The 25,129-nt window shown below is 39.9% G+C and overlaps 1 protein-coding gene across 3 annotated transcripts in view; it reads right to left on the minus strand.

Moving 5' to 3' along the window:
- Positions 1 to 6,685: 6,685 nt before the first annotated feature.
- The window catches only part of GABPB2 (GA binding protein transcription factor subunit beta 2), a 32,168-nt gene continuing 13,724 nt past the window's right edge, over positions 6,686 to 25,129 (minus strand). The window contains exons 6-9 of one of the 3 annotated variants that reach the window (XM_080800144.1): positions 19,217 to 19,333; positions 16,812 to 16,997; positions 10,018 to 10,145; positions 6,686 to 9,860 (exon numbers count right to left, since the gene is read on the minus strand). In XM_080800144.1, coding sequence (XP_080656270.1) covers positions 9,561 to 9,860; positions 10,018 to 10,145; positions 16,812 to 16,997; positions 19,217 to 19,333 — 731 coding nt within the window. In that variant the 3' untranslated portion in view covers positions 6,686 to 9,560. The remainder of the gene's footprint in view (positions 9,861 to 10,017; positions 10,146 to 16,811; positions 16,998 to 19,216; positions 19,334 to 25,129) is intronic. The other 2 variants (XM_080800142.1, XM_080800143.1) reach the window with 2 other exon arrangements.

Here is a 25,129-nt window from a genome sequence, read left to right on the forward strand (position 1 = left end):
CAATCTGTTTCCTTTTGTAACCTTAGGATCTTCACTTACAGATTTTACCCTCAAGGTGTTTTTTAAAATCGCCCTCTGAACTTTCCTCACACCTTGTTCTGCCAAATTTGTTGCCTCTGCTTGGAGCTTGTTTCCCCAGGTTGGAGAGGTCCTTTAGGTCTTAGTTTCCTCCTCTTTGAATGTCTTACTTAAACCAAGATGCTTTAAAACCGTTGCTAGTTTCTTAGATAGTGAAGGAGAGCAAGAAAGGAGTGGAGCAACTCTCCAATCACCTAATTTCATTATCCTCTTCAAACCAAGGTGTTAAAGTCAGGACAAAGAAAAATGTTAGGGCTGCTGCCATTCTCAGCCTTCTGAGGGACAAGTCTCACAAATACTTCAGTTCTTGCCCTGAAGATGGTCACAACAAAGGGGTAAATGATCTTTACATTGTTTTGCTGTTGTTGTTTTAAAGATTTTATTTATTTATTTTACAGAGAGAGACAGCCAGAGAGGGAACAAAGCAGGGGGAGAGGGGGAGGGAGAAGCAGGCTTCCCGCTGAGCAGGGAACCCAATGTGGGGCTTGATCCCAGGCCAGGACTCTGGGATCCTGACGGATCCTGACCGGAGCCGAAGGCAGACGCCTAACGACTGAGCCATCCAGGCGCCCCATCTTTACGTTTAAATATAGACTCAAAAGAGAAGTTAATCTTTTGACTTGGTGCAGGCAAAAGCAATTTACAGGTTAAAGTCTTTGTTTCACTTTAATCAAGAAGGATGATCATTTACAAAGTATGGTGACTTCTCTAGCCAAGGGAGCCTGAGCTGGACTCAGAACCTTCTCAGTTCTAGTGAAAGCAGCTATGTTGCAGTGAGAGCAACAGTCCTTGGACTCTGCCACTTAACAGTTTTGTGTGGGACTAACTTCTCTGTGCCTCAATTTCTTTTGTAAAGCATGTAAAGGATATATGCCAACAGGAGGTCATAAAGCACCATATAAATATATAGGTTTAAATTAAGTGCTTTGTAGGAAAAGGTTATTTGCCCAAAATAAAGTAGACTGCTATGAAGTATGCAATTCAATAATACTCATGAAATATCTCATCCTGGTAGAGAGTAGTGAATAATAAACTAAGGGAATGAATTCAAAGAAATTATTGTCCCTGACAACAGAGGGATAAACATGACTCCTTAATTTAAGGATACTTAAATAGTTAAGGATACTGTTGATACTTTTTTTTTTAATTAGGGTATTAGCTCAAACTTTGTCTTTAGAAAAACCTGCGTGTGCCAACAAGAGGATAAAGTCCTCACCCTTAGGGATTTCTAAGCTGATTTCTCAGAGGCATCCTGGGAGGTTATGGAGAAACCAGGGCCCCGGTGGGCAGAGTCCATCAGCTTGTGTTAAGACTTTAGGGATCTGAAACACAGAAGGTTCCACAGTCACAGAGCTTGAAAAGCTGTTTAGCGTCTTGGGTTCCTTGGGAGGTAAGTCACAGGGGCCTGAGCTATTATTGTCTCTCAAATTTATGTCTCCTTGATGCCACTACCCCACACTTGGGAACCAGACAGGTATGTCACTTTCTGCTATTTAATCCAGTAGCTGACCTTCAGATATGTTGACTCATAAGAATTTAAGGTTACATATATGAGAGTAAGGTTGAAGTACATGGATAAAATATAAAGCCTATGAATCCAAAAGACTGCCTACTTTTACCACATGTATTAAGGTCCCAATACGAAAACAGACAACATGCTCAAAATTACGAAGGGCTGATTTTAAAAAGTGTGGGCAAAGGACAGGTCAGTAACTGGAAGCGAGTAAGAGCCTTAGGCCTGAAAAGACAAAGGGAGATAGCGGGTATTTGGAACTGGAAGGAAAGGCTGCACTGAGAGGAGAAGTGACCTTTAATCAAAGGATACCTGAGAAATCCATATACTGATTCCAGTTTTTTCTCTCCCTCCTCTCCTGCCAGAGGCCTCTGTTGGCGGAATCAAAGTAGAAGCCAAAGTGCAGGGAGCCCATTGATGAACTTCATGCAGGTTAGTTCCCAGGATAGAGAAAAAGATAAAGAGGGAGGAGTATGATCTGGAAGGAAAGACAGAAGCTATCCAGCATACCTCTTGCATCCATTTTCTGCAAGAGGGCTTATCTTTGACTCTCCTTGGTCAAGTATTGCTGGCCAGCAACTTTGTGGAGATGCCTCCTGAATCAGTTTTGGAGCAAAACTGACTTTAAGGAGTTTGCAAAAAAGATGCTTGAAGTTACATCACTGCAGTTTCTTAACCTGCGCAAAGTCAAGTAAGATCATATTCCAATGAAAGGACAAACTACAGCAGAACACCAAAAACTATGTAGAAACTGTAGTTTTAGAAAGAACAAATTTTTTTTTTTTAAAGCTGAGGGGCTCTGGGTAGTCATAACCTGTTTTTTTTTTTTTTAAATCTATAGTCTGAAGATAATACATACCTTGCAAGATAGGTATGTTACTGTATATTTGAAATGCCTAGCTCAATGCCAGACATGTAACAAAACTTTACTGCATAGTGAGATACCTGGCTGGCTCATTCAGTAGAGCATGTGACTCTTGATCTCAGGTCATGAGTTCAAGTCCCACATTAGGTGAAAAGCTTACTTAAGCAAACAAAAATACCCCTTTAGACATAGAAGCTACTGTTATTATTTATAATATTGGCTCCTCAAATATCACTTTCCTTTACAGTAAGAACTTCCTCAAACTTTAGGACTGGCTACGTTAGCAGAGTGCAGCTCCACACCTTGTTCAGGGGTCCTTTACAGTCTTCTTCTTTAAAAAACATAAAAAAAAAAAAGATTTTATTTATTTGAGAGAGAGAAAAAGTGAGAAAGATCACAGGGAGATGGAGAAGCAGACTCACCGCTGAGTGGACAGCCTGTCGTGGGGCTCAATCCCAGGACCCTGGAATCATGACCTGAGCCGAAGGCAGACTCTTAACAGACTGAGCCACCCAAGTGCTCCTCCAAAACATTTTTATAACACATATATTTAAAGTGTCTACTGGAGGGGCACCTGGGTGGCTCAGTCGGTTAAGCGGCTACCTTCAGCTCAGGTCATGATTCCAGGGTCCTGGGATTGAGCCCCACATCGGGCTCCCTGCTCAGCAGAGAGCCTGCTTCTCCCTCTCCTTCTGCCTGCCACTCTGTCTACTTGTGCTATCTCTCTGTAAAAAAAAAAAAAAAAAAAGTGTCTACTGGACATTACTATTAATTTCCCAGTTACCCAGTTCCATTTTTTTTAGGTATCCCCTATAGTCTTAACAGACTTAATCTATAACCTATCAGATATCTTACACAAACCCTACACAGGTCTGTGGTTATCACTAAGTTGCTCCCATTTCAACCTTCTCTTGTATTTTCTACCTACTGATTTCTTTGGAGTAAAGGGCTCATTTTCACAGAGGAAATCTTAGGAAAGTTGCCCTCATTCATGCTTCTTTCCCATCGTTTAAGAAGATCACCCTTCAGAGAACTCTAAGTTCCTATCTCCCCAATTTCCTTCCAACTTTCCCACATTCCTAATGATTTCTCTCACTAGGATTTTAATTCAATAAGACTTTCAGTTGTTTCTCAAGCCTCCTCAAGTCCTTGCTCTTTTTCTCTTTTCTTTGCCTGCTCTTTTTCTCTCAGGAGAACAAAAAGACCATATATGCATTTATGAGGTACTCTGTCAGATGTACCTTAAAATTAATATGTATACTGGATTTTTAAATTTTATGTATTTACCAAAAAGCAATTATCTATATGCAGCCTAGTACATGGTAAGCGTTCAATTTCCTAAATACTGACCTGGGAGATTCTAGTTGCTGAACACAGATGCTTATATGTCTTTGACTTTGGTAATACCGTCCTTTACTTAAGAAAGGCATCCTTATTGCCAGTGGAGCAGCTTTTGAGAACACTATACCCTGGATGGGGATCCCATCTAGTCAGCCCGATGGGTCTCTTCAGCCCTGGATATCAATGGTGTTTGTGCTACCACCACACTGCTATTCGTATTTACTTAATAAATGTATGCTGCATTGGACTGAGATAGCAACGGGCACCTTATTAACTAGGAATAGTTGAGAAGCCAGCAAAGCAAATCAATTTCCAACCCTCCCTGAACCTGATGTCCCGTTCCCACCCCCCAACCCATATCTTAGCATTGATTTTACTCCCACACAAGGCACAGAATCATTTCCTTCAGCTACTGGGCTCTTCTCCTGGTTGTCTGCTTTTAGGGAAGAGAGTGGGGGATGACAAAAGGGAGGAAGATGTAAATCTAACAAACCAGTCAAAAGCTCTTTCCATTCTCCTTTCAGTCCTTATCTCTACTTGCTCTGCCTATTATGAACACTAGCTAAGGAGGAGCTAGGATAAGGAAAATGCAGAGGATGGGAATGGGTTAGAAGAGACCACAACAGGGGAAAGAAGAACCCCCCACACACATGCAACCCTACCCTGCTCCACCATCATTAACTCAACCAAACAGAAAACTTCCTATTGAGATTTACCTGATCAGGGACTAGGTAACAATTTTTGCCCAGGAGATGGAAAAAACTTTCAATGACACTCTGAAATGACATTTTTATTAAGAAATATCTTTATTTTAAATGATAGTACAAAAACTGTATATATAATATAGATCTGTATAAGTGTATATACACACAAATGATCACCCACACACACATACACACACACCCTTCCTCATCAAACTCAAATCTTATTAAAATCCTAAATAAAAAAAGAGAAGTATATTTGTTTTCCTAAAACATACTGTACATAAAGCTGTCAGAAAACCTGAAAAACTGAGGACATTTTGAGAAGAATCTAGGCACCCCCACCCACCCTCTTTCTCTCCGCCAACATAAATGGCCTTGGTAGGAAGGACAGGGCTACAGGACAAAGCCAGAGAAGGGAGCTGCAATCATTATTGTTGGTCAAGTGAGATGCCTAAAACCAACTAGGAAGCACAGGATATAGGGTATGACCTAGATTAATTCTCAGAAACAAACCACTTCAGAATAAACAGAAAATACATGTAATAGGGAAGGAGGGGAGTGGAAAGAGGAAAGACAAGGCCCATAGATTAGAAATGACCTACTAATTAAGTTCTAGTGCCTGGGAAAGACTCAATGAGATAAGAACAATGGGGTCACAGAGGCAGAAGTAGTTTAGAGGGGAAAGTGGGGGAGAGAGATAGGGAATCACAATTTCCTGCCATTAGCCAGCCAAATTGCTACTGTAGAGTCTAGGAATGTCACCCCACCCACTAAGCCTAGAGAGTTTCCAAAAAAAAAAAAAAAAAAAGGCAGCACCAGAGGCTCAAAGCTACTTAATTCAAATTCATATCCTTCTTACTCCTGTTCTCATATTAAATATATTGGGATAGGAAATAGAGTACCAACTCGGAAAATATTCATCACATAAAATGGAGATAGATAAGAGCCCGGAACAGGATACAGGCGGTGCTGACATATAGTTCATTCTAAAAGCTCCTATCCTGGCCATACAGAGATGTCTGCACAAGGAGGCCATTCTCCAATGAATTTGGATAAAAACTGACTTCTACTCAATATTCAACTTCTGGGAAGAATTCACTATATGCCTGAAATCTTCTAGCTCTAGAAGTCCATATGATGTTTGTTAGGAGAGAGCCATACAAGCTTTTTCAAAATGATTTCTCAAAAGGATAAGATTTCTAAACTGGGAAAGCAGATGTACAGAATGCCCGCTCCTTGTGCCATGACCCTCCTGTTCAGAGGTGTAAGAGATCTTACAAGTGCCAGTGAAAACAGTTGCCATAGAAGTGGAAAGGAGGCTTGCTCTGTGGAAGGGCAGCTTTGTCTTCACCCCTGATACTGCTCTGAACTGTTTAGCTTACATGGTGTCATCACACCATATGCTAAACAAGTCTCTGTAAAGCCAGACACTAGTTCTCCCCGAGGTTTACTCCTCAAGTTTCTCATTACACCAGGTTCAAGCATACCTCTCAGAGAAGGGCCGGAGTAGAGCTTTTTCTTCCTCAGCACCCTTAAGTGAAGCCACAGGAACCCTCTTCAATGTGTTTAATGGAATGAAAATATTTCTAGGTTATACCAAGTATTTTAAAGCTGAACCTCAAATAAACAAGAAGTGGGAAGATCCATATGTATTTATAAATGTACACACCAATATGCACCCAGCAAATGGGTACCAAAAATGCCCTGGTCACACAATACGTAACTTTGACTGTAGAGCCCTCTGGTAAATTCATTTCTTTTATATCAATATAAAGAAAGAAAGTAATTTGGTATGCCATGGATTTCTAACATTACTGAGCAGATACAAAAATTTTAATAGTGCAATGGTAAGGCTGAAGAAGGGGGAAAGGCAAGGCCAAAAATAACTACACAGGGATCTTACAGGAAAAAAAGAACATCTTTTAAGGCACCGAGTTCAAAACATAGAAAGCCTAAAGTCAAGTTCTCCCATATCTCCATTAAGAAACCTCAACTCTGTCATTACAATTAAGAGATCCCACAGAGGTAGTGATAGGAAGGGAATTGTACATTTATATATTTACAAGTAATTTCCCTGAAGCTAGGAACAAGAACAGAAATATTAAGACTTCTTTCTTTTTTTTTCGGGGAAGGCTTAAGACCAAAATGCAAATGTGGAATCTAAAATTCATAAATTAATACTGATATTGTTAAAGCAGCTTTATTTTAAAGTAGGCAATCATCCTAGGTTCCAAGTTTTTTCTGCTTAAGTACCAACTCTGAACCACCTGTCTGTTAATTGATTTTCTGTAATCCAATCTTGCCAACACAACAGTTGGGATCTAGCAACATTTTCCCAGCTTCCATTGCTGATCCTGAAAGATGCAAATCATAAAATGTTATTGCCATTAATGCATTTCGTCTTTAATTTCTACCTACTTCAAGGTATCCGGACCTGCCATTTTCTCCATGGCAATACAACTGGAGATCAAATCCTATTTCCCTTCTCTGGGATGATAAAAGGTGTATTTCAAGTAAATAACAACAAATACCTTTTTGCTACTCTTCCCTTTCCAGACATTTTTCTTTTCTCTTTCCCTATCCCAACTCCCTATCTCAGAGACCCCATCATCAAAAATGACTTGGGCTGTATTAGAGATTTTTCTAGGTGAGGGTGACAGCCTCCTACAGAAAGAGAATAATAAGTATTTCTGAAGTTCCCCAAAACAGTAGGAACTCTGTATGCTCAGCAGGGAGTGTTGGATGGCAACTCCTGGCCCTGGTCAGAAGCTATCCCAGAGAGACAGGTAGCTGGGCCTGGCTATCCTCTGCAGAGTTAACCTCCACTCCCTTAACAGGAAAGAGGGGGAAAAAAGGAATTAAAGTCAATATATAAACAAAGAAAATAAACCAAATACATCTAAAATGACACTTGGTCCATCTGTCTCTATGGTTAGGCTAAGGCTCTGACATGGCACACAACAGCAGCTTATTGTTAGCACCTGGTTCCCAAAGGGAGTCAGAAAAAAGAAAAACATTGCAAGCTGAAAAATGACAACTTGACAGAAAATGGCACAATTTCACCCTAGCCCTTACCTGGGCTTCTCGTCTTCCCCCCAAACCAAGAGTAATCTCTCAAGCCTGTGGAGAAAACCTAGTGGTGGTTTTCTCCTAGTGGTGGCCAATGGCCAGGATTAATTTCAAACTGGTATTTTTGCCTATAAGCCTCTAATAACCAATTCTGTTTGTCAAATTTGGTTTGGCGAGTTATGTTTTAGGTCTATTTTGAGCCCCAAGTGATTCTGCACCTCTGGAAAACTGCAGCAAATTACTTCACTAATCAAGATAAATAGAACCATGTGAACTGTCAAGTTTTATTCCAGATTAAAAATATATGTTTTCCCCATGATTGCTAATTAAGAAAACCATATTCTAAACAGTCATTCAAATGTTTACTTGGCACATCCTCTGGTTTCTTCTTCTCATTTACAATAAAGCAAGAGAGCAGTTCTAGAATGATGGGGGCCCAATGTCAAAGGCAGTAACTTCTGTAATGTAACTTCTCCACAACCTTTCTCTCTCCATCCATAACCCCTCCTTCTGAAAAAACTCCAAACTGATGCACAAAGAAAACCCAGCAATGAAACACTTTCCAAAAGCATCTAAGAAAGGGGAGCAGGGGGGCGCCTGGGTGGCTCAGTGGGTTAGGCCCCTGCCTTTAGCTCAGGTCATGATCTCAGGGTCCTGGGATCGAGCCCTACATTGGGCTTTTTGCTCCACAGGGAGCCTACTTCCCCCACTTCCCTCTGCCTGCCTCTCTGCCTACTTGTGATCTCTCTCTGTCAAACAAATAAATAAAATCTTTAAAAAAAAAAAAAAAGAAAAAGAAAAGGGAGCAGGCACAGTGGTAGAGGAGGGAGTCAGGCAGATGAAGTTATCGAGCCAGAATTTTTGGTTCCTTACTTTATGGCACTTCTAGTTTTTCACTCTTTTGCCAACACACACTGAGCACCTACAAGGCACAAAAGCTCTGCAAAAAAGCCGACCTTAAGGAACAGAACAAACTGCTCATCCCAGGTCAAATGGAAACAGAACTCCACCAACACCCTCAGCAATTGCCTCTCCCCCGACTTCTTTTTTTGCAATGAGAAGGATACCATGTAAGCTCCACAGAAAGGCACACTTAGAAAACTCAATAAAATTTTATAGAATTAAAAAGTTGATATTAAAGCTTGATATTATATAAATAAATGTGTGGAATCAAGTTGTTCTAGCAACAGACTATCTTCCTGATTTCAATTTTATAAAATCCAGCCAGAGCAAAGTTTGTATCTCGGGACCAGCTGTTTCATAACCCCACAAGCCTCTTCCTGGCCACTTTCCAGCATTGTGAAGCACAGCCTGGAGGATTTTGAATTTACATACACTTCTCCCACATAAACAAGTTTTCTTTCCTTTCCAGTTTTTAAATATTCCACTTCAGTTTCTTAAACTGGCATCTGAATTACGGACACATAATGGATGCAGAGTTAGACAATTACCAATTTCTTTTCGGTGAAATTAAATCAGGATGGGGGGAATGCCTGCTCCTTTGGAAGCAGAACATATATTTTCTCTTCCCAAAAGCTTGCTTCTCACCCACCTCCTAGTTAGTTTTCTTCTCTACCAGGTACACGTCATAAATATAAGGCAAAATTTAAGGTCACTTGACGGTGCAATTATAAAAAGCTCTGTGCGTGTCTATACTAGGAATGTTATCTTAAAATCTTCTGATACAAAGTCAGTTATTTAAAAAACAATCAACCCACAACATCCATCATTCTTTTACCTCTAAGCTTAAAGTGATGATGTGAGCTGAGAAAATTGGTCTTTATTCTTTTGGTCCTTCAAAAGAAGTATTCCCTAAATTTGGCTTTGAATTTTCCAGTTGCATAGCAAGCCTTCCTGAGCCCAAGCACTGTTACCCTGCTATAGTTTTCTTCTTAAGGACATTATTAATTTTTATACAATGTCTGTCCTCTGTATTTTCTTTTAAAAAGAGGAAAAAGATGGATACAGTACAAGTTGTGGCCCTCGCACATTAAGATGAAACAGTTTCCAAGGAAACTCCAGAATGAGGCTCTACGGTCCCTCCTGCCCCAGTCACTTCCGTGTCTCTCTCTTCCATCTCCCCTTCTGTCACTACTACAGCGTCTACTTCGGCCACCTCTTCAACCATGGTGAAATCAACTCCATTGGGCTGTTGTCTGGCCATAGCCTCTAGCTTGAGGCGGTACTGCTCTGCTTCCTGTTCTTTCTTTAGGAGCTGGTGTCGGTATTCCTGGGCTCTTCGATTGGCCTCCTGGAGCTGCTGTTGGAGTAGCTCTCTTTCAGTGCCCTCCTGTAAAGGTAAACAATGTCACCACCAGGTTAAGAATTCCTGATCCCAGATTATCCAGAGAGTAGACAAAAAATGTAAAGAAGGGTTCAGGCCTTAAAAGTTTTTTGGCTTTTGATTCTTTCCTTTCTCTTCTATCTACTGTTGCTAAGAACATTACCTTGCTCTCCTCCACACTGTTTGTCCTCTCTTCTATTCTTGGTTTCTTAGTCAGAGGCAACTTCTCTGCTTCTTCCTCTTCTTCAATTACAGTTTCCTCTGCAACCCGACCAGCAGGTACAGTTAGAACTACAAGCCAAAGGACACCAATTGGAGGTAATGAATACATAGTGAAACAAAGAGGTTTTGCATACTTTATTATTTTTTTAAGATTATATTTATTTATTTGACCCAGAGAGAGATAGTGAGAGAGGGAACACAAGCAGGGGGAGTGGGAGAGAGAGAAGCAGGCTCCCTGTGGATGGGAAGCCTGATCTGGGACTCGATCCCAGGACCCTGGGATCATGAACTGAGCTGAAGGCAGACACTTAACCGACTAAGTCACCCAGGCGCCCGCCTACTTTATTATTTAAGATTTTATTTTTATGTAACCCCTACACCCAAGGTGGAGCTCAAATTTACAATCCTGAAATCAAGAATTACAAGCTCTGCCAACTGAGTCAGGCAGGCACCCCTGCTTGCTTTAAATTAGAAAATAACCTGAAATATATTAGCTGAAATCTTATTATTCATATCTCTTTGGATCTTAAAATCAACAGGTAAATCATGGCCTACAGAAAGAAACAGGAAAGATTAGAGTATCAGATTTGGAAGCCATGCAGTTAACACCGGGTCTTATGCTCTTATATAAAGATGTCTAGGGGCGCCTGGGTGGCTCAGTGGGTTAAAGCCTCTGCCTTCGGCTCAGATCATGATCTCAGGGTCCTGGGATCGAGCCCCACATCGGGCTCTCTGCTCAGCGGGGAGCCTGCTTACCCCCCTCTCTCTGCCTGCCTGCTTGTGATCTCTCTCTCTGTCAAATAAATAAATAAAATCTTAAAAAAAAAAAAAGATGTGTAACTCAGGGGGGCATGTGGGTGGCTCAGTCGGTTAAGCGTCTGTCTTTGGCTCAGGTCATGGTCCCAGGGTCCTGGGATTGAGCTCCACATCAGGCTCCCTGTTCAGCAGGGAGTTTGCTTCTCTCTCTCCCTCTGCCACTCCCCTGCTTGTGCTCTCTTTCTCTCAAATAAATAAATAAAACCTTAAAAGAAAAATGTCTAACTAGCTCTAGGAGCACCTGGGTAGCTCAGCCGGTTAAGCGTCCAACTCTTGATTTCAGCTCAGGTCATGATCTCAGGGTCATGAGCTCCAGCCCTGCACTGTGCTCCGCATTGAGTGTAGAGGTTGCTTAAGTTTCTCTCTCTCTCTCTGCCCACCCCCACCCCCTGCTTGCACACAGCCTCACTCTCTCTCTCTCTAAAATAAAGAAGTCTAACTATGGCCAATAAACTTACAATTCCTTGGGAGTAACCTGTCTAATGAAGGCCCAATGTCTTTACATAAGATTTTTACGGAACTTCACATGAAAGCAGTTTACCACTCACTATATCCAATTTAATAAATTTCTCTTTTGTAGATAAATGAGAAAAGGGTCAAAAAACAGTTCAATGCACTGCACATCTATCAGAATGGCTAAAATTTTTAAAAATGGCGATAACACCAGACATTGACATGGATGTGGCAACACTGGATTACACATAAATTGTTATGGGACTATAAAATGGTACAGTCACTCTAGGAAATAGTTTACGCTCTGCCAAAGTATTTACAAAATTAGACATGTTTCTAAAACTAAACATGTACTTAGCATGCAACCCAGCAATTGCACCTTGGGGCATTTATCCCAGAGAACTCAAAATTTATATTCCCATAAAACATATACACTATTGGTCATAACAGCTTTATTCATAGATAGCAAAAAACTAGAAACAAGTTAAATGTCCTTCAATGAATGGTTAAACAAACTGTGGTAATCCATACCATGGATACTATTCAGAAATAAAAAGGAGTGAACTACTGATACAAACAACAACTTGGATAGATTTTAAAGGAATTATGCTGAGAGAAGAAAAGCCAATCTCAAAAGGTTCCATATTACATGATTCCATTTATTATAATATTCTTGGAATGACAAAAGTATAGAGTTAGAAAACAAGTGAGTTAGTGGTTGCCAGGGGTCAGGAATAGGTTGAGAAGTGAGGTACCTATAGATACAAAAGTAGCACAAGGGATCCTTGTGATGGAACTTCTCTCTCTCTCTCTCTCTCTTTTTTTTTTTTAGAGAGAGCAAGCAAGAGAGTGCCTTAGCACATGTGAACAGGGAGTAGGCAGGGAGGCAGTGCGCCAGAGGAGAGAATCTCAAGCAGACTCCACACTCTGTAGAGCCCACAGAGGGGGCTCAATTTCATCATCGATTTTTCATCATCATAACCTGAGCTGAATCCGAGAGTTGGATACTTAACCATGTGAGCCATCCAGGTGTGCTGGAACTGTTCTCTGTCTCAACTGTGGTGGTGCTCACACAAATCTACACTTGTATTCACTGCAGAGAACTGAGTGCATACACAAGCACATACATGAATGCATATAAAATTGGAAAATTTTCAATAAGGTTGGCAAATTGTTTCAATGTCAATTTCCTGTCTGTGATATTGTATTACTGCAAAATGTTACCAATGGGGGAAACTGGGTGATAGGGACACTGGATCTCTCTGCATTATTTCTCACAACTGTACACACTGGGACACCTGGGTGCCTCAGTCAGTTAAATGTCTGACTCTTGATCTCAGCTCAGGTCTTGATCATAGATCGTGAATTCAAGCCCCACACTGGGCTCCTTACTGGATGTGGAGCCTACGTAAAAAAACACACTATAGGGGCGCCTGAGTGGCTTAGTTGGCTAAGCATCTGCCTTTGGCTCAGGTCATGATCTCAGGGTCCTGAGATCAAGCCCTATGTGGGGCTCTCTGCTAAGTGGGGAGTCTGCTTCTTTCTCTCACTCTTCCTCTGTACTCTCCCTCTTTCTATCAAGTAAATAAATAAAATCGTTTAAAAAAAAACCAAACTATACACATATCTACAATGATCACAAAATTAAAAACTTTAAAATTCTATTTAGGTTTTAGGTTACATTATGATTTTTGTTTAAAACAGAAAATTTACCTAGTTACTTGGTTTGGCTGATTTAAAATTTAGCTTGTATTCCTTGGTTACTCATCAACTGATGGCAATAGAAAACAGCTTAGATATCTGCTAGGTGGAAAAGGCAGTTTAGTTGGGATTTTAAAACATCCTGCAGATAATTGACAAAATCTCAGCTTTCCTTCTTTGTGCCTGGTTAAATACATTTGTAAAAGGTGGTATAGTTCATCTGAGCAAAACTTCAAATATTTTTTCCCCTCAAAACAACTCCATTCTCATTTATTTGACTCCATTATAAGTAGAGTTTCTCACCTACCCAAGGAAGCCCCAAAACTTTAAACCATGTTCACAAAAACATCAATAGTATATTCCCCCCCCCCCAAAATAGGAATTTATGATACCAAAACTGAATTATTCAGGTTTTTTTTTTTTAAGATTTTATTTCTTTGACAGAGAGAGAAAGTAAGAATACAAGAGCATGAGCGGGGGGAGGTGCAGAGGGAGAAGCAGACTACCCACCAAGCAGGGAGTCAGATAAGGGGCTCAAGGCAGAAGCTTAACTGACTGAGCCACCCAGGCACCCCAATTATATAGGTTTAATATCTGTTTTTTCTTTCTATGCTACAAAGATCCACCAATTTAAATAGTTTGAAAATTATAAAATCCCCATCATTATTTAGGCCAAGTCAAAATTTTGGTGACTCAAATGCAATAAACCAACCCTCCTCTTTCAAACTCCAATTTTTTTTTTTTTTAAGACAGAGACAGAGAGAGTACAAGCAAAGGGGGACAGCACAGAAAGAGAGGGAGAGAGAGAAACTTAAGCAGGCTCCATTCCTAGCATGGAGCCCAAGGTGGGACTCAATCTCACCAACCTAAGATCATGACCTGAGCCAAAATCAAGAGTCAGACACTTAACCAACTGAGCTACCCAAGGACCTCAAACTCCAGTATTTTTAAGGAATGAAGTTACAATGATTAGTTGTTCTTGAAAAAACAAAAACGAGGGGCGCCTGGGTGGCACAGTGGGTTAAAGCCTCTGCCTTCGGCTCGGGTCATGATCCCAGGGTTCTGGGATCGAGCCCCACGTCGGGCTCTCTGCTCAGCAGGGAGCCTGCTTCCTCCTCTCTCTCTGCCTGCCTCTCTGCCTACTTGTGATCTCTATCTGTCAAATAAATAAATAGAATCTTTAAAAAAACAAACAAACAAACAAAAACCCGAAACTATCGATGTATTTCTTGAAGAAGTAATACATTCACATGGTTCAAAAATTAAAAGTTACGGGGCGCCCGAGTGGCTCGGTTTGTTGAGCGCCTGCCTTCAGCTTAGGTCATGATTTTACAGTCCCGGAATAAAGCCCCCAAGTCAGGCTCCCTGCTCAGAGAGGGGTCTGCTTCTCCCTCTCTCTCTGCCTCCTTCCCCTGCTCGTGCTCTGTCTCTTTTGCTCTCAGTTTCTCTCTCTCTCAAAAAAATAAAATCTTTAAAAATATATTAAAAGTTATAAAAACATATGTAGTGAAAAGTCTCCCATCCATCCCTAACTACTCAGGTACCTTCTCAGGAGGCAACCAATGTTTTTTTTTTTGTTGTTTTTTAAGATTTTATTTATTTATTTTGCAGAGAAAGAGGGAGAGAGAGCACAAGCAGAGGGAGCAGGAGAGGGAGATGGAGGCTCCCCACTGACCAGGGAGCCGGATGTGGGATCATGACCTGACCCGAAGGCAGATGCTTAGCTGAGCCACCCAGGCATCCCCCAACTTTTTTTTTTTTTTTAAAGATTTTATTTATTTGACAGAGCGAGCACAAGCAAGAAGGTAACCAATGTTATTGATGTTATTCTTGAATATTCCTTCAGAAATGGTTTAAGTCTATGAATATATTAGCAAATATACATTTATTTCCCCCTTTTTAAAAAATACAAGTGTATGGGCGCCTGGGTGGCTCAGTGGGTTAAAGCCTCTGCCTTCGGCTCAGGTCATGATCCCAGGGTGCTGGGATCGAGTCCTGCATCGGGCTCTCTGCTCAGCAGGGAGCCTGCATCTCCATCTCTCTCTGTCTGCCTCTCTGCCTACTTGTGATCTCTGTCTGTCAAATAAATAAATAAAATCTTTAAAAAAAAATACAAGTGTAGCATATTCTACACACTGTTCTGTATCTTACTTTTGTCACTTAACTATATGGTTTTGGGATGAGACCATGCTAGTATATAAGGCACTTCCTCATTGTTTTCAGCAGCTGCACAGCACTCCAATGTATGGGTGTACCATAATTTCTTTATCTAGTTCCCTACTGACACATACTTATGTTCTTTTTATTTTTCATTTTTTATTGGAGTATAGTTAATCCACAGTGTTACACTAGTTTCAGGTGTACAACACAGTGACTCAAGCTCTCTATACATTATGTTATGTTCACCACAAACAGCTACCATCTACTTACGTTATTTTTAATCTTGGATGATTATAAATAGTGCTATAATGAATAACTCAGTATATATTTCATTTCTGTGTGGATATAAATTCTTAGAAAAGAACTTTTTAGCCAAAAGGTATGTATATCTTTAATACTGATAGATACTGGGAGCTCCTGGGTGGTTCAGTCGGTTAAGCATCTGCCTTTGGCTCAGGTCATGATATCCGGGTTCTGGGAATAAGCCCCATGTCAGGCTCCCTGCTCACTGGGGAATCTGCTTCTCCCTCTGCCCCTCCTCCCTGCTTGAGAGCACGTAAGCGCTCTGTCTCCCATAAATCAAATCTTTTTTAAAATGCTGATAGATAATTGCAATAAATTCTTTAGAGGATACATTAATTTATACTCTCAGCAGTGATTTTTTTTTTTAAATTTTATTTTTAAATACTCTCTACACCCAACATGGGACTAGAACTTACAACTCTGAGATCAAGGATCACAAGCTATACTGACTGAGCCAGCCAGTGATTTATGAGTGCCTATTTCCCCACACCTCTGACAAAACAGTGTTATAATGGTATCTCAGTGCAGAACTGACTTGCATTTCTCTTGCTATGTATGAAGTAGGTTGAACATATTTCAGTGTTTTTTTAATATATATATATATTTTTAAAGATTTTATTTATTTATTTGACAGAGATCACAAACAGGCAGAGAGGCAGGCAGAGAGAGAGGAGGAAGCAGGCTCCTGCCCAGCAGAGAGCTGGATGCAGGACTTGATCCCAGGGATCATGACCCAAGCCGAAGGCAGAGGCTTTAACCCACTGAGCCACCCAGGCGCCCCCATATTTCCGTGTTTTTAAGACCCATCAGTATTTTCTGTGAACTACTAGTTCATACTATTTCCTCTTTTATCTACCAGACTATTGGCTTTTACTCACACATTTTATGTGTATGAGGGAAATCAGGCTTTGCCAGCCTAGTTTCAATTTCTTTTTTTCTTGGAGCCAATCTGGTATCTCGCATTCTTTTAGTCCCACTACTTACTTTAATGCTTCATATTTAGAGGACTGTGGAATGTCTAAAATATCTTTTCAGGGCGCCTGGTTTGCTCAGTGGGTCATGCTCAGGTCATGATCTCAGGGTCCTGGGATTGAGCCGCATTGGATTCTCTGCTCAGCAGGGAGCCTGCTTCCCCCCCCATCTCTCTCTGCCTGCCTCTCTGCCTACTTGTGATTTCTCTCTCTCTCTGTCAAATAAATAAATACTTTAAAAAAATACTTTAAAAATACTTAAAAAAAATAAAAATAAAAATAAAAAATAAAATATCTTTTCATACACACTTGTCTGAATGGGATAACTCACCTTGCTGTCCATCTTGCATAGTTACAATAAATGGCTGGCCAATGCTTCCAGTAGGGATCGCAGTTTGTATATTACCCAGAGGGACTCCCTCAGTCACTATGGTGATGACCCTTTGGCCTCCGCTCCCCACCACTTGCTGGATTGATGAGTCAACAGAATTTCCCTCTATGACTTCCTCTGAATTAGCTAAAGATGATGAAAATGAATTGGAAATTTCAGCTTTCTAAAAAAATAGGAGTATAACAATTTCAGCCTTCTTGAAATTGATTATATCAGGGATAGGAAAACTTGAGAAAAGAAGTTAGATTTAAGTTTCTAATGCAAGTTCTAGCAAACAATGCTAAGTTGGAGGAGAAAAGAAAATAGTAAATGCAATAGAACAACAGTATTTTCAATAACGTCTTCACTGAGATGTTAATAGCTTTCACTAAGGATGGGTTCTATGCACAAATACACTTCCAAAATGCCAGTTTATATATGCTTAAATTTTTTGTTTGTTTTTTAAGAAGTATCAGAAACCCCAATAGGCTAATGAGCACCGTGATTCTCCAAAAGGACAGAAGACATGCTGAGTTTCCCTAGCATATTTGATCTTGGAGTTCTTTCTTCAAGAAGCATCTTGAAAGTCTAAATAAATCCATGGAGTTTAGAAAAATAATTACAGAGTAGATCTATTTCTCCGAGAAAATGGATTAACAAAATAACATGTCAAGAGTCAAAACACTGATGAAGTCTGGGGCACCTGGGTGGCTCAGTGGGTTAAAGCCTCTGCCTTCGGCTCAGGTCATGATCCCAGGGTCCTGGGATCGAGCCCTGCATGGGGCTCTCTGCTCAGCGGGAAGCCTGCTTCCTCCTCTCTCTCTCTGCCTGCCTCTCTGCCTACTTGTGATCTCTGTCTGTCAAATAAATAAATAAAAATAAATAAATCTTAAAAAAAAAAAACACTGATGAAGTCTGACAGAAACAAATGGTAGGTGCCTTCTCCCATCTGACAAACAATAATATTAACAGCAACTAACACTAACTACTTATAATGTAGCCAGGTACACTTCTAAAAGCTTTATATATATATATATATATATATATATATATATATATATATATTATGTTGAATCAAAATTTTCAGTTTGGAAATCAAAAAAGGGGAGGGGGGTGCCTGACTGGCTCAGTCAGAAGAGGATGAGACTCTTGATCTTCAAGCCCCACACTGGGTGTAGAGATTATGTAAATTAAAAAAAAAAAAGATTTCAGTTTGATTAGTCAATATCCCCAATAATTGTTAGGGAAAAGAGTTCCTACTATTCCACTACAGAATTTCTCTCTCTAAAGAGACACAGGTAGGACTTTGTACTAAGTGTGATATGGACTATCCACAAGAGACACATTCAGGTGGTTTAATGGAAACAGAGCATTCACATCTCTTATAAACAAAGAACAGTTAAATGTTCTAGATGAAAAGACCTTGAAAGATAATCTGATCCAACCAACCAACCTCAGCCAGAGATGAGGAGACTGAGACCTGGAGAAGATAAGTAATTTATCCAAAATCCAAAAGCAAATCAAATTAACAATCACGAGTTTAATACATTGCTTTTCCCTCTGCCATGCTGCTCACTCATACATGTCTGAATAGAGATCTTTATGATTGCTGACAGTTGGAAAAACAGAATTGGTGGAATGTTCTCACCACCCAAATGTCAATGGCAGAAAGAAATCAGAACAATCTGCTTTCATTTATGATGGAGCAGATTGTCAGAAGGCTCCAGAAAGATTCCTAGATGACTATTTAGCTCTACCTAACACTATTTGCCCCTACTTATATGAAGCCCTAAGCCTTCTCCCCATAGGCTACCAGCTCTTGCTAAGTCACTTGACCCTTTTTTGTTCTGTATATCAGAAGGCCACTATACAGCATATATCTGCCCAACTCCACTGGAAATGCCAAAATATCATCTCCAGTGAAAATAAAAGCAAGCCACCCTAAAGTACACAGAATATGACAATGAGAGACGTAGCAGTCTTACGTATTTTGACGCTTTAAATATAACATATCTAAGCTGCTATTTTGAATCATTCTATGATAGCACCAGTCAAAACATAACATAGAGTATTTCCCAAATAATCTGCTAATAGAAGACTAAACATTTCAATCTGAAGCAACTGGAGCAAACAAACTTGAAACTGCAAAAATACAAAGAAATGACTGAGTCATTCTCTAATATTATTCAGCCATCTGATTATATTGCTTAAGTGATTTTTCTTTCTGATGTTCAGTGACTCTACAGTCCTCTTTCTTAGATGTCTCTAATTAACCATAATTCTTTAATATTTCATGCAGATTAAATCTGCTGGAAATGTAAAAACAAAAGAAATGCTGATTCACCCAGCAGATATCCCTTACCTACCTGCGGCTCTGTGAGAGTTGGGCAAGGGGGCTGATGCCTCAGCAAGAGCTGCAAGGGTTGCCAGCACTGAGGTGGTGGAATGTGACAAGTGTGGTGCTGAGGAGGCATGGGGGTCACCTATTTTGGTAAAAAAGGCAAATGAGGTCTGGCATATACTTTCAGCATATTAGTTTATATTTGCCCATTTAAGTGGACAAACTTAGCTATCTAGATTAACTACACTGCCTTCAAAAACAGACAAATGGTTGAAAAAGAATGCTGCAGAAGAATCTTAGGTAGACCATGCTAAACAAGGGAAACCTAGGCAAAGAAAATGGGACCCAACACTTCTCATCCTAGTACTAGTTCTTTGACCTCCAAATCAGAACATAAAATGACCATTTAATAACATCTGACAAGTCTGCCAAAACATTAATATCAAGACTATGTACAGACTTATACAAGGAGCAATAAGACACACTACACGTACATTGTTCCTCACATAATAATTCATGATGGCATAAAGTTTTCAAACACCTAAAAACTAAGCATTTAGACATAATATTTTTAGTAAGAGTGGAAAGTTTCTGCACTGTTAACAGGTAAAATATTTTTATAATATTGCTTATTTCATCTTTATCTTATTTGTAGCACTGGATTTTATAACACAAATATAGCATACTCACATGATTTCTAAGTATATACACAAGTACACACTGACTGTACATGCTATTACACTAACCATTTGATCAAATTAATCTGAAGAAGACTACTCTAAGTCCAAGATATATCTTGGATCATGACTTTCAAGGTGAGCTTCTCTCATATTTGGATGATAGTTCTTACTACCATACAGGTAAGAACACTACACTGGCATTTGTAACACACAGGCCATGAAATCACAGTAACCTCAAGTCTCCAGTCCTACCACATATTCCTGTAGGAACGAGATAAGACACTTGTTTTTCTAAGGGAAAATGAAATAGAATTACAAGGAAGGTTCTGGAATTTAAGTTGTATTGCTCTTTAAGTCTCACCTCACCTCTAAATGAACATCAAAACACAACTGAAAAAGGCCTTTCCTTTTTCCTAGAATCTTTCCTGACTCAAGTTTCCTTCTCTAGCTTTCATTGATTTGGGGGGCGGGGTGGCTCTTCTTTTTCTAAGGAAAAACGTATCACTCAATTTTAGATAAAACAATAGGTTAACACCCTTCCCTTCAAAGAATAAATGGAGATTAACTAAAAATGGTTTTTATTAAATCAAAACCTCAGCTTTGCATTCTAATGTCTTCCTCTTGCTCTCCATTACAAACTGGTATTAACCAATGATCATGGTGTTAACACTCTTGGAAGGTTTAGAAAGGTTTTCCTTTAAAGTGGATTAAGGTAGGGGCGCCTGGGTGGCTCAGTGGGTTAAAGCCTCTGCCTTCGGCTCAGGTCATAATCCCAGGGTTCTGGGATCGAGCCCCGCATCGGGCTCTCTGCTCAGCGGGGAGCCTGTTTCCTCCTCTCTCTCTCTGCCTGACTCTCTGCCTATTTGCAATCTCTGTTTGTCAAATTAAAAAAAAAAAATTTAAAAAAAAGTGGATTAAGGTAATATGCTTAGTATAGGGCCACTACATTGCCCGCATTTGCTCATTTTCTCGGCACTGCCAGTGCTGAGCATTCGGAGCCAACAGACCCAGAGGGCCGCCTACTCCCTAGGCTGGCTGTACAGAGCTCTCCCTGGCAGCAGGCTTACCCTAAACCAGGTGATGCTGAGGGAAGAGGGCCTGCAGATACTGCATCCATCCATGAACCAGACAGGTGAGAAGACTCGGGATGACCTCTAACACAAGGACCGGTAAAACCTGGACATTTTATTTATTGAATGTCAAAGGGTAGTACAACTGATTCATGGTAAAAAATAATTACCTACTTTAATTTTGTCATGATATCCTTTTTTTAAAAAAACTTTGTTTACAACCTTTTCTTCTTATATCCGTGTGCTATCCTTACAGCTAAGTTCCAGGAGGAAAATGCATTTGATCTGGCAACAGGCACCCGCCTAACTTTATGAACCAAAAGTATTACTCGACAGTTTTGCATAAACATAACTTTTATAAAATGAACTGTATTTCCCTATGTCTTTTATTATAATTTCAAAGATACTTTTGTGCCAGTTGTGAATTTATTCCAAATCCACCCTTCTTTGCCTTGCCTTGTCATACTGAAATCCTAACATGGACCCAAACAATATTTCTTGACAGTTAGCATGAAATTAAGTTTTGTCATACAAAATTTGTGGCTGCTCCTGTATTGGTTATCCCTGTATTCTCTAGGGTTCTCCTCACCTCTCAGTAGTTAATCCACTATTACTGGTAATTTTTCATGAATTGTACATTTCAGTTTAGATATTTTAGAAATCATACATATTATATATTACAATAAAATTATACAAATCACCATGTAATTTTGTCACCTGACTGGACTCTGACTAATACACTTACCTTCTTTTTAAGTGCATTGTTAATTTTTTTTAAAGATTCTGTTTTTTAAGAAAGATTTTATTTATTTATTTGACACAGAGAGAAATCACAAGTAGGCAGAGAGAGAGGGGGAAGCAGGCTCTCTGCTGAGCAGAGAGCCCGATGAGGGACTCGATCCCAGGACCCTGAGACCATGACCTGAGCTGAAGGCAGAGGCTTAACCCACTGAACCACCCAGGTGCCCAAGATTCTATTTTTTTTAAGTAAACTCTACACCCAATGTGGGGCTCAAACTCACAACCTGAATATTGAGAGTCGCACCCTCTACTGACCGAGCCAGCCAGGAGCCCCTCTTAATTTTTTTAAAGATTTACTTATTCATTTGAGAGAGAGCAAGCATGAACACCCACATGAAGGGCAGAGGGAGAAAGACAGTCTCAAGCAGATTCCACACTGAGCACAAGCCTAATGTGGGGCTCGATCCCACAATCCATGAGATTGAGCCAAAAGCAGGAGCTGGATGCTTAACCGACTGAGCCACCCAGGTGCCTCTTAATTTTTAAAAAGATTTTATTTTTAAGGTTTTTATATTTAAGATACGTTTTCAAGATTATATTTTAATCTCTGCACCCAATGTGGGACTCGAATTTATAATCCCAGGATCAAGAGTCACATGTTCTACTAAGCCAGCTGGATACCCCAATGTACTCTCAATTTTTGTTTTCCCACTAACTACGCTTAAAGATTCTTTCCAGCCTTTTGTCTATCAAAAAGCCAGCTCTCTGTAAAACACTTTAAAAAACTTAAGGAAATTCCTTTTTAACACTCTTTATAATAAATCCATCCACAGAGCAAAGAATCCTTTCCTGATATGATTAATATAGGTAATTTAACTGGTTTAGATATTTAAATTTCAAAAAGCAGATTACTTATATAGTATTCCTAATAGCTACGAACTATCTTCTCTTAAGTTTATTATTCTTTTTTTAGTAATCTCTACACCCAATGTGGGGCATGAACTCACAACTCTTAGATCAAGAGTCACGTGCCCTACCATCTCAGCCAGCCAGGTGCCCCAGCTACAAATGATCTTAATCTAGCTTCCGGATGATGATGGTGGCAGTGGAGGATTACAGTGGAGACAGTGATGATAACTCTGTTTTATTCTTTCATTCTCTCACATAATACTCAGGAAACCAAACAGTCTGAGTGGAACACAGTGCCTGTCCTCCAGAAAGGAACCTATGTCTATCCAATAACTTCACACAGAGCAAGATCCAGCTATACCCTATTCCCTAATGTTCCCACTAAATTCATGCTTTTCCCACCACACAGCTTATCACACCAAACACTGGCATAAGAACTCACAAATGAAACAAACAAGGAACAAGCAATTTTTAAATATATTTGTATACATAGCCCTTGAGGAGGTTGGAATATATCTGACAGTAAGTCACTAGCAATCTAAAAACAAGGTTGTTACTATTTTACCATAGTTAAAACACTCGCACACACCAGGGCTGTTGTAATTAAAGTTCAAGTAGGCCAAGTATCAGGTAGGTCACTCAGCTAAAGTAGAATAGCTGGGTAATTCTTGAGAAGGCATTGTATACTTTTTAGCACATAATGATACCGAGCTAAGGCTGTTCTTCCTTTGATTCAGACATGACTCACTCAACTTCCCCTTAACAGCAAAAGGAAGAAAGAACATTTGTGGAAAACTGGGTTTAATACTCTAATATACACAGTTGAAACTGAAAAGAAATGATCCAAATTACCTCCTTAGACTTATCCCTGTGAATTTTAGGAAAATTAGGTACTTTATTGCTAAACAATATTAATTCTTTCCTTTTTCTCAGCGTAAGACCTAACACCAAATAAAGTAAAATGCACATGGATGGTGTTGTTTTAAAATGGCACTATCAGGGATGACTCTATTATTTCTACATATAATATATATATAATAGAGTATATACTCTAATATATATATATAATATAATACACACATATAAAATATATATATATAAACTTAAGAGAAGATATACATATGTATATATATACACACACACATATATAATATATATATACACACACACACACACACATATATATATATATATATATATATATATAATATATCTATTCAGAATGTGGCTTAGAGAAACTCATCATATCAGGATTTAGGGGAGTGTGCTATGGTAGGATAGGCAATCTCAGTGAGTTGGTGAAAAACTAAGTAACTTGCCCAGGTCACATAGGTAGTAAATGTCAGAGACCAGACTAGAATGCAGTTCATTAGATTCCTCAAAGCCTGTACTCTTTATGAACCAATACAAAGTTATTTATATTTGACTTTGGAGTGCATCTTATGATCCTACAGAAATAGGAAATTCATCTTTGTAACTCTTTTTTTGCCCTGATTAATGTTTAATTTAGTCTGCCTTTCTGAACCGCTGCATTGTGATGGTAGCACTGATGACCAGTGATACCTTTAGTCACAAATGGAAAATTGAAAGCAAACTTTATAATACAAATTTTGTTATCAAAAATGTCCATGGGGGTTGCGCCTGGGTGGCTCAGTGGGTTAAAGCCTCTGCCTTCGGCTCAGGTCACGATCTCAGGGTCCTGGGATCGAGCCCCGCATCGGGCTCTCTGCTCAGCAGGGAGCCTGCATCTCCATCTCTCTCTGTCTGCCTCTCTGCCTACTTGTGATCTCTGTCTGTCAAATAAATAAATAAAAATCTTAAAAAATATATATATGTCCACAGGGGGTGCCTGAGTGGCTCAGTGGATTAAAGCCTCTGCCTTCAGCTCAGGTCATGATCCCAGGGTCCTGGGATCGAGCCTCGCATCAGGCTCTCTGCTCAGCAGGGAGCCTGCTTCCCCCCCCCAACTCTTGCCTGCCTCTCTGCCTACTTGTGATCTCTGTCTATCAAATAAATGAATAAATAAAAACCTTAAAAAAATATATATCCATCGGGGTGCCTGGGTGGCTCAGTGGGTAAAAGCCTCTGCCTTCAGCTCAGGTCATGATCCCAGGGTCTTGGGATCGAGCCCCACATAGGGCTCTCTGCTTGGCAGGGAGCCTGCTTGCCCCTCTCACTCTTCCAGGCACTCTACCTACTTGTGATCTCTGTCTGTCAAATAAATAAATAAAATCTAAAAAAAAAAAATCTACCAAAATGATTATCCTAGGATACTTAAAACTATTCCTGGATGGAGGCACCTGGGTGACTTAGTCGGCTGAGTGTCTGCCTTCAGCTCAGGTCATGATTCCAGGGGCCTAGGATCGAACTCCTCATTGGGCTCCCTGCTTGGCAGGGAGCCTGCCTCTCCCTCATCCTCCACCATTCCCCCTCCTTGTGTTCTCTGGCTCTCTCCATCAATAAATAAAATCTTTTTAAAAAATTACAAAAAGTATTACTTGATGATGGGGGGAAAAAAGAAGGGTAGCTCAGTTGGTT

The sequence above is a fragment of the Martes martes genome (assembly GCF_963455335.1).
Source record: "Martes martes genome assembly, chromosome: 4".
Lineage (NCBI taxonomy): Eukaryota > Metazoa > Chordata > Mammalia > Carnivora > Mustelidae > Martes > Martes martes.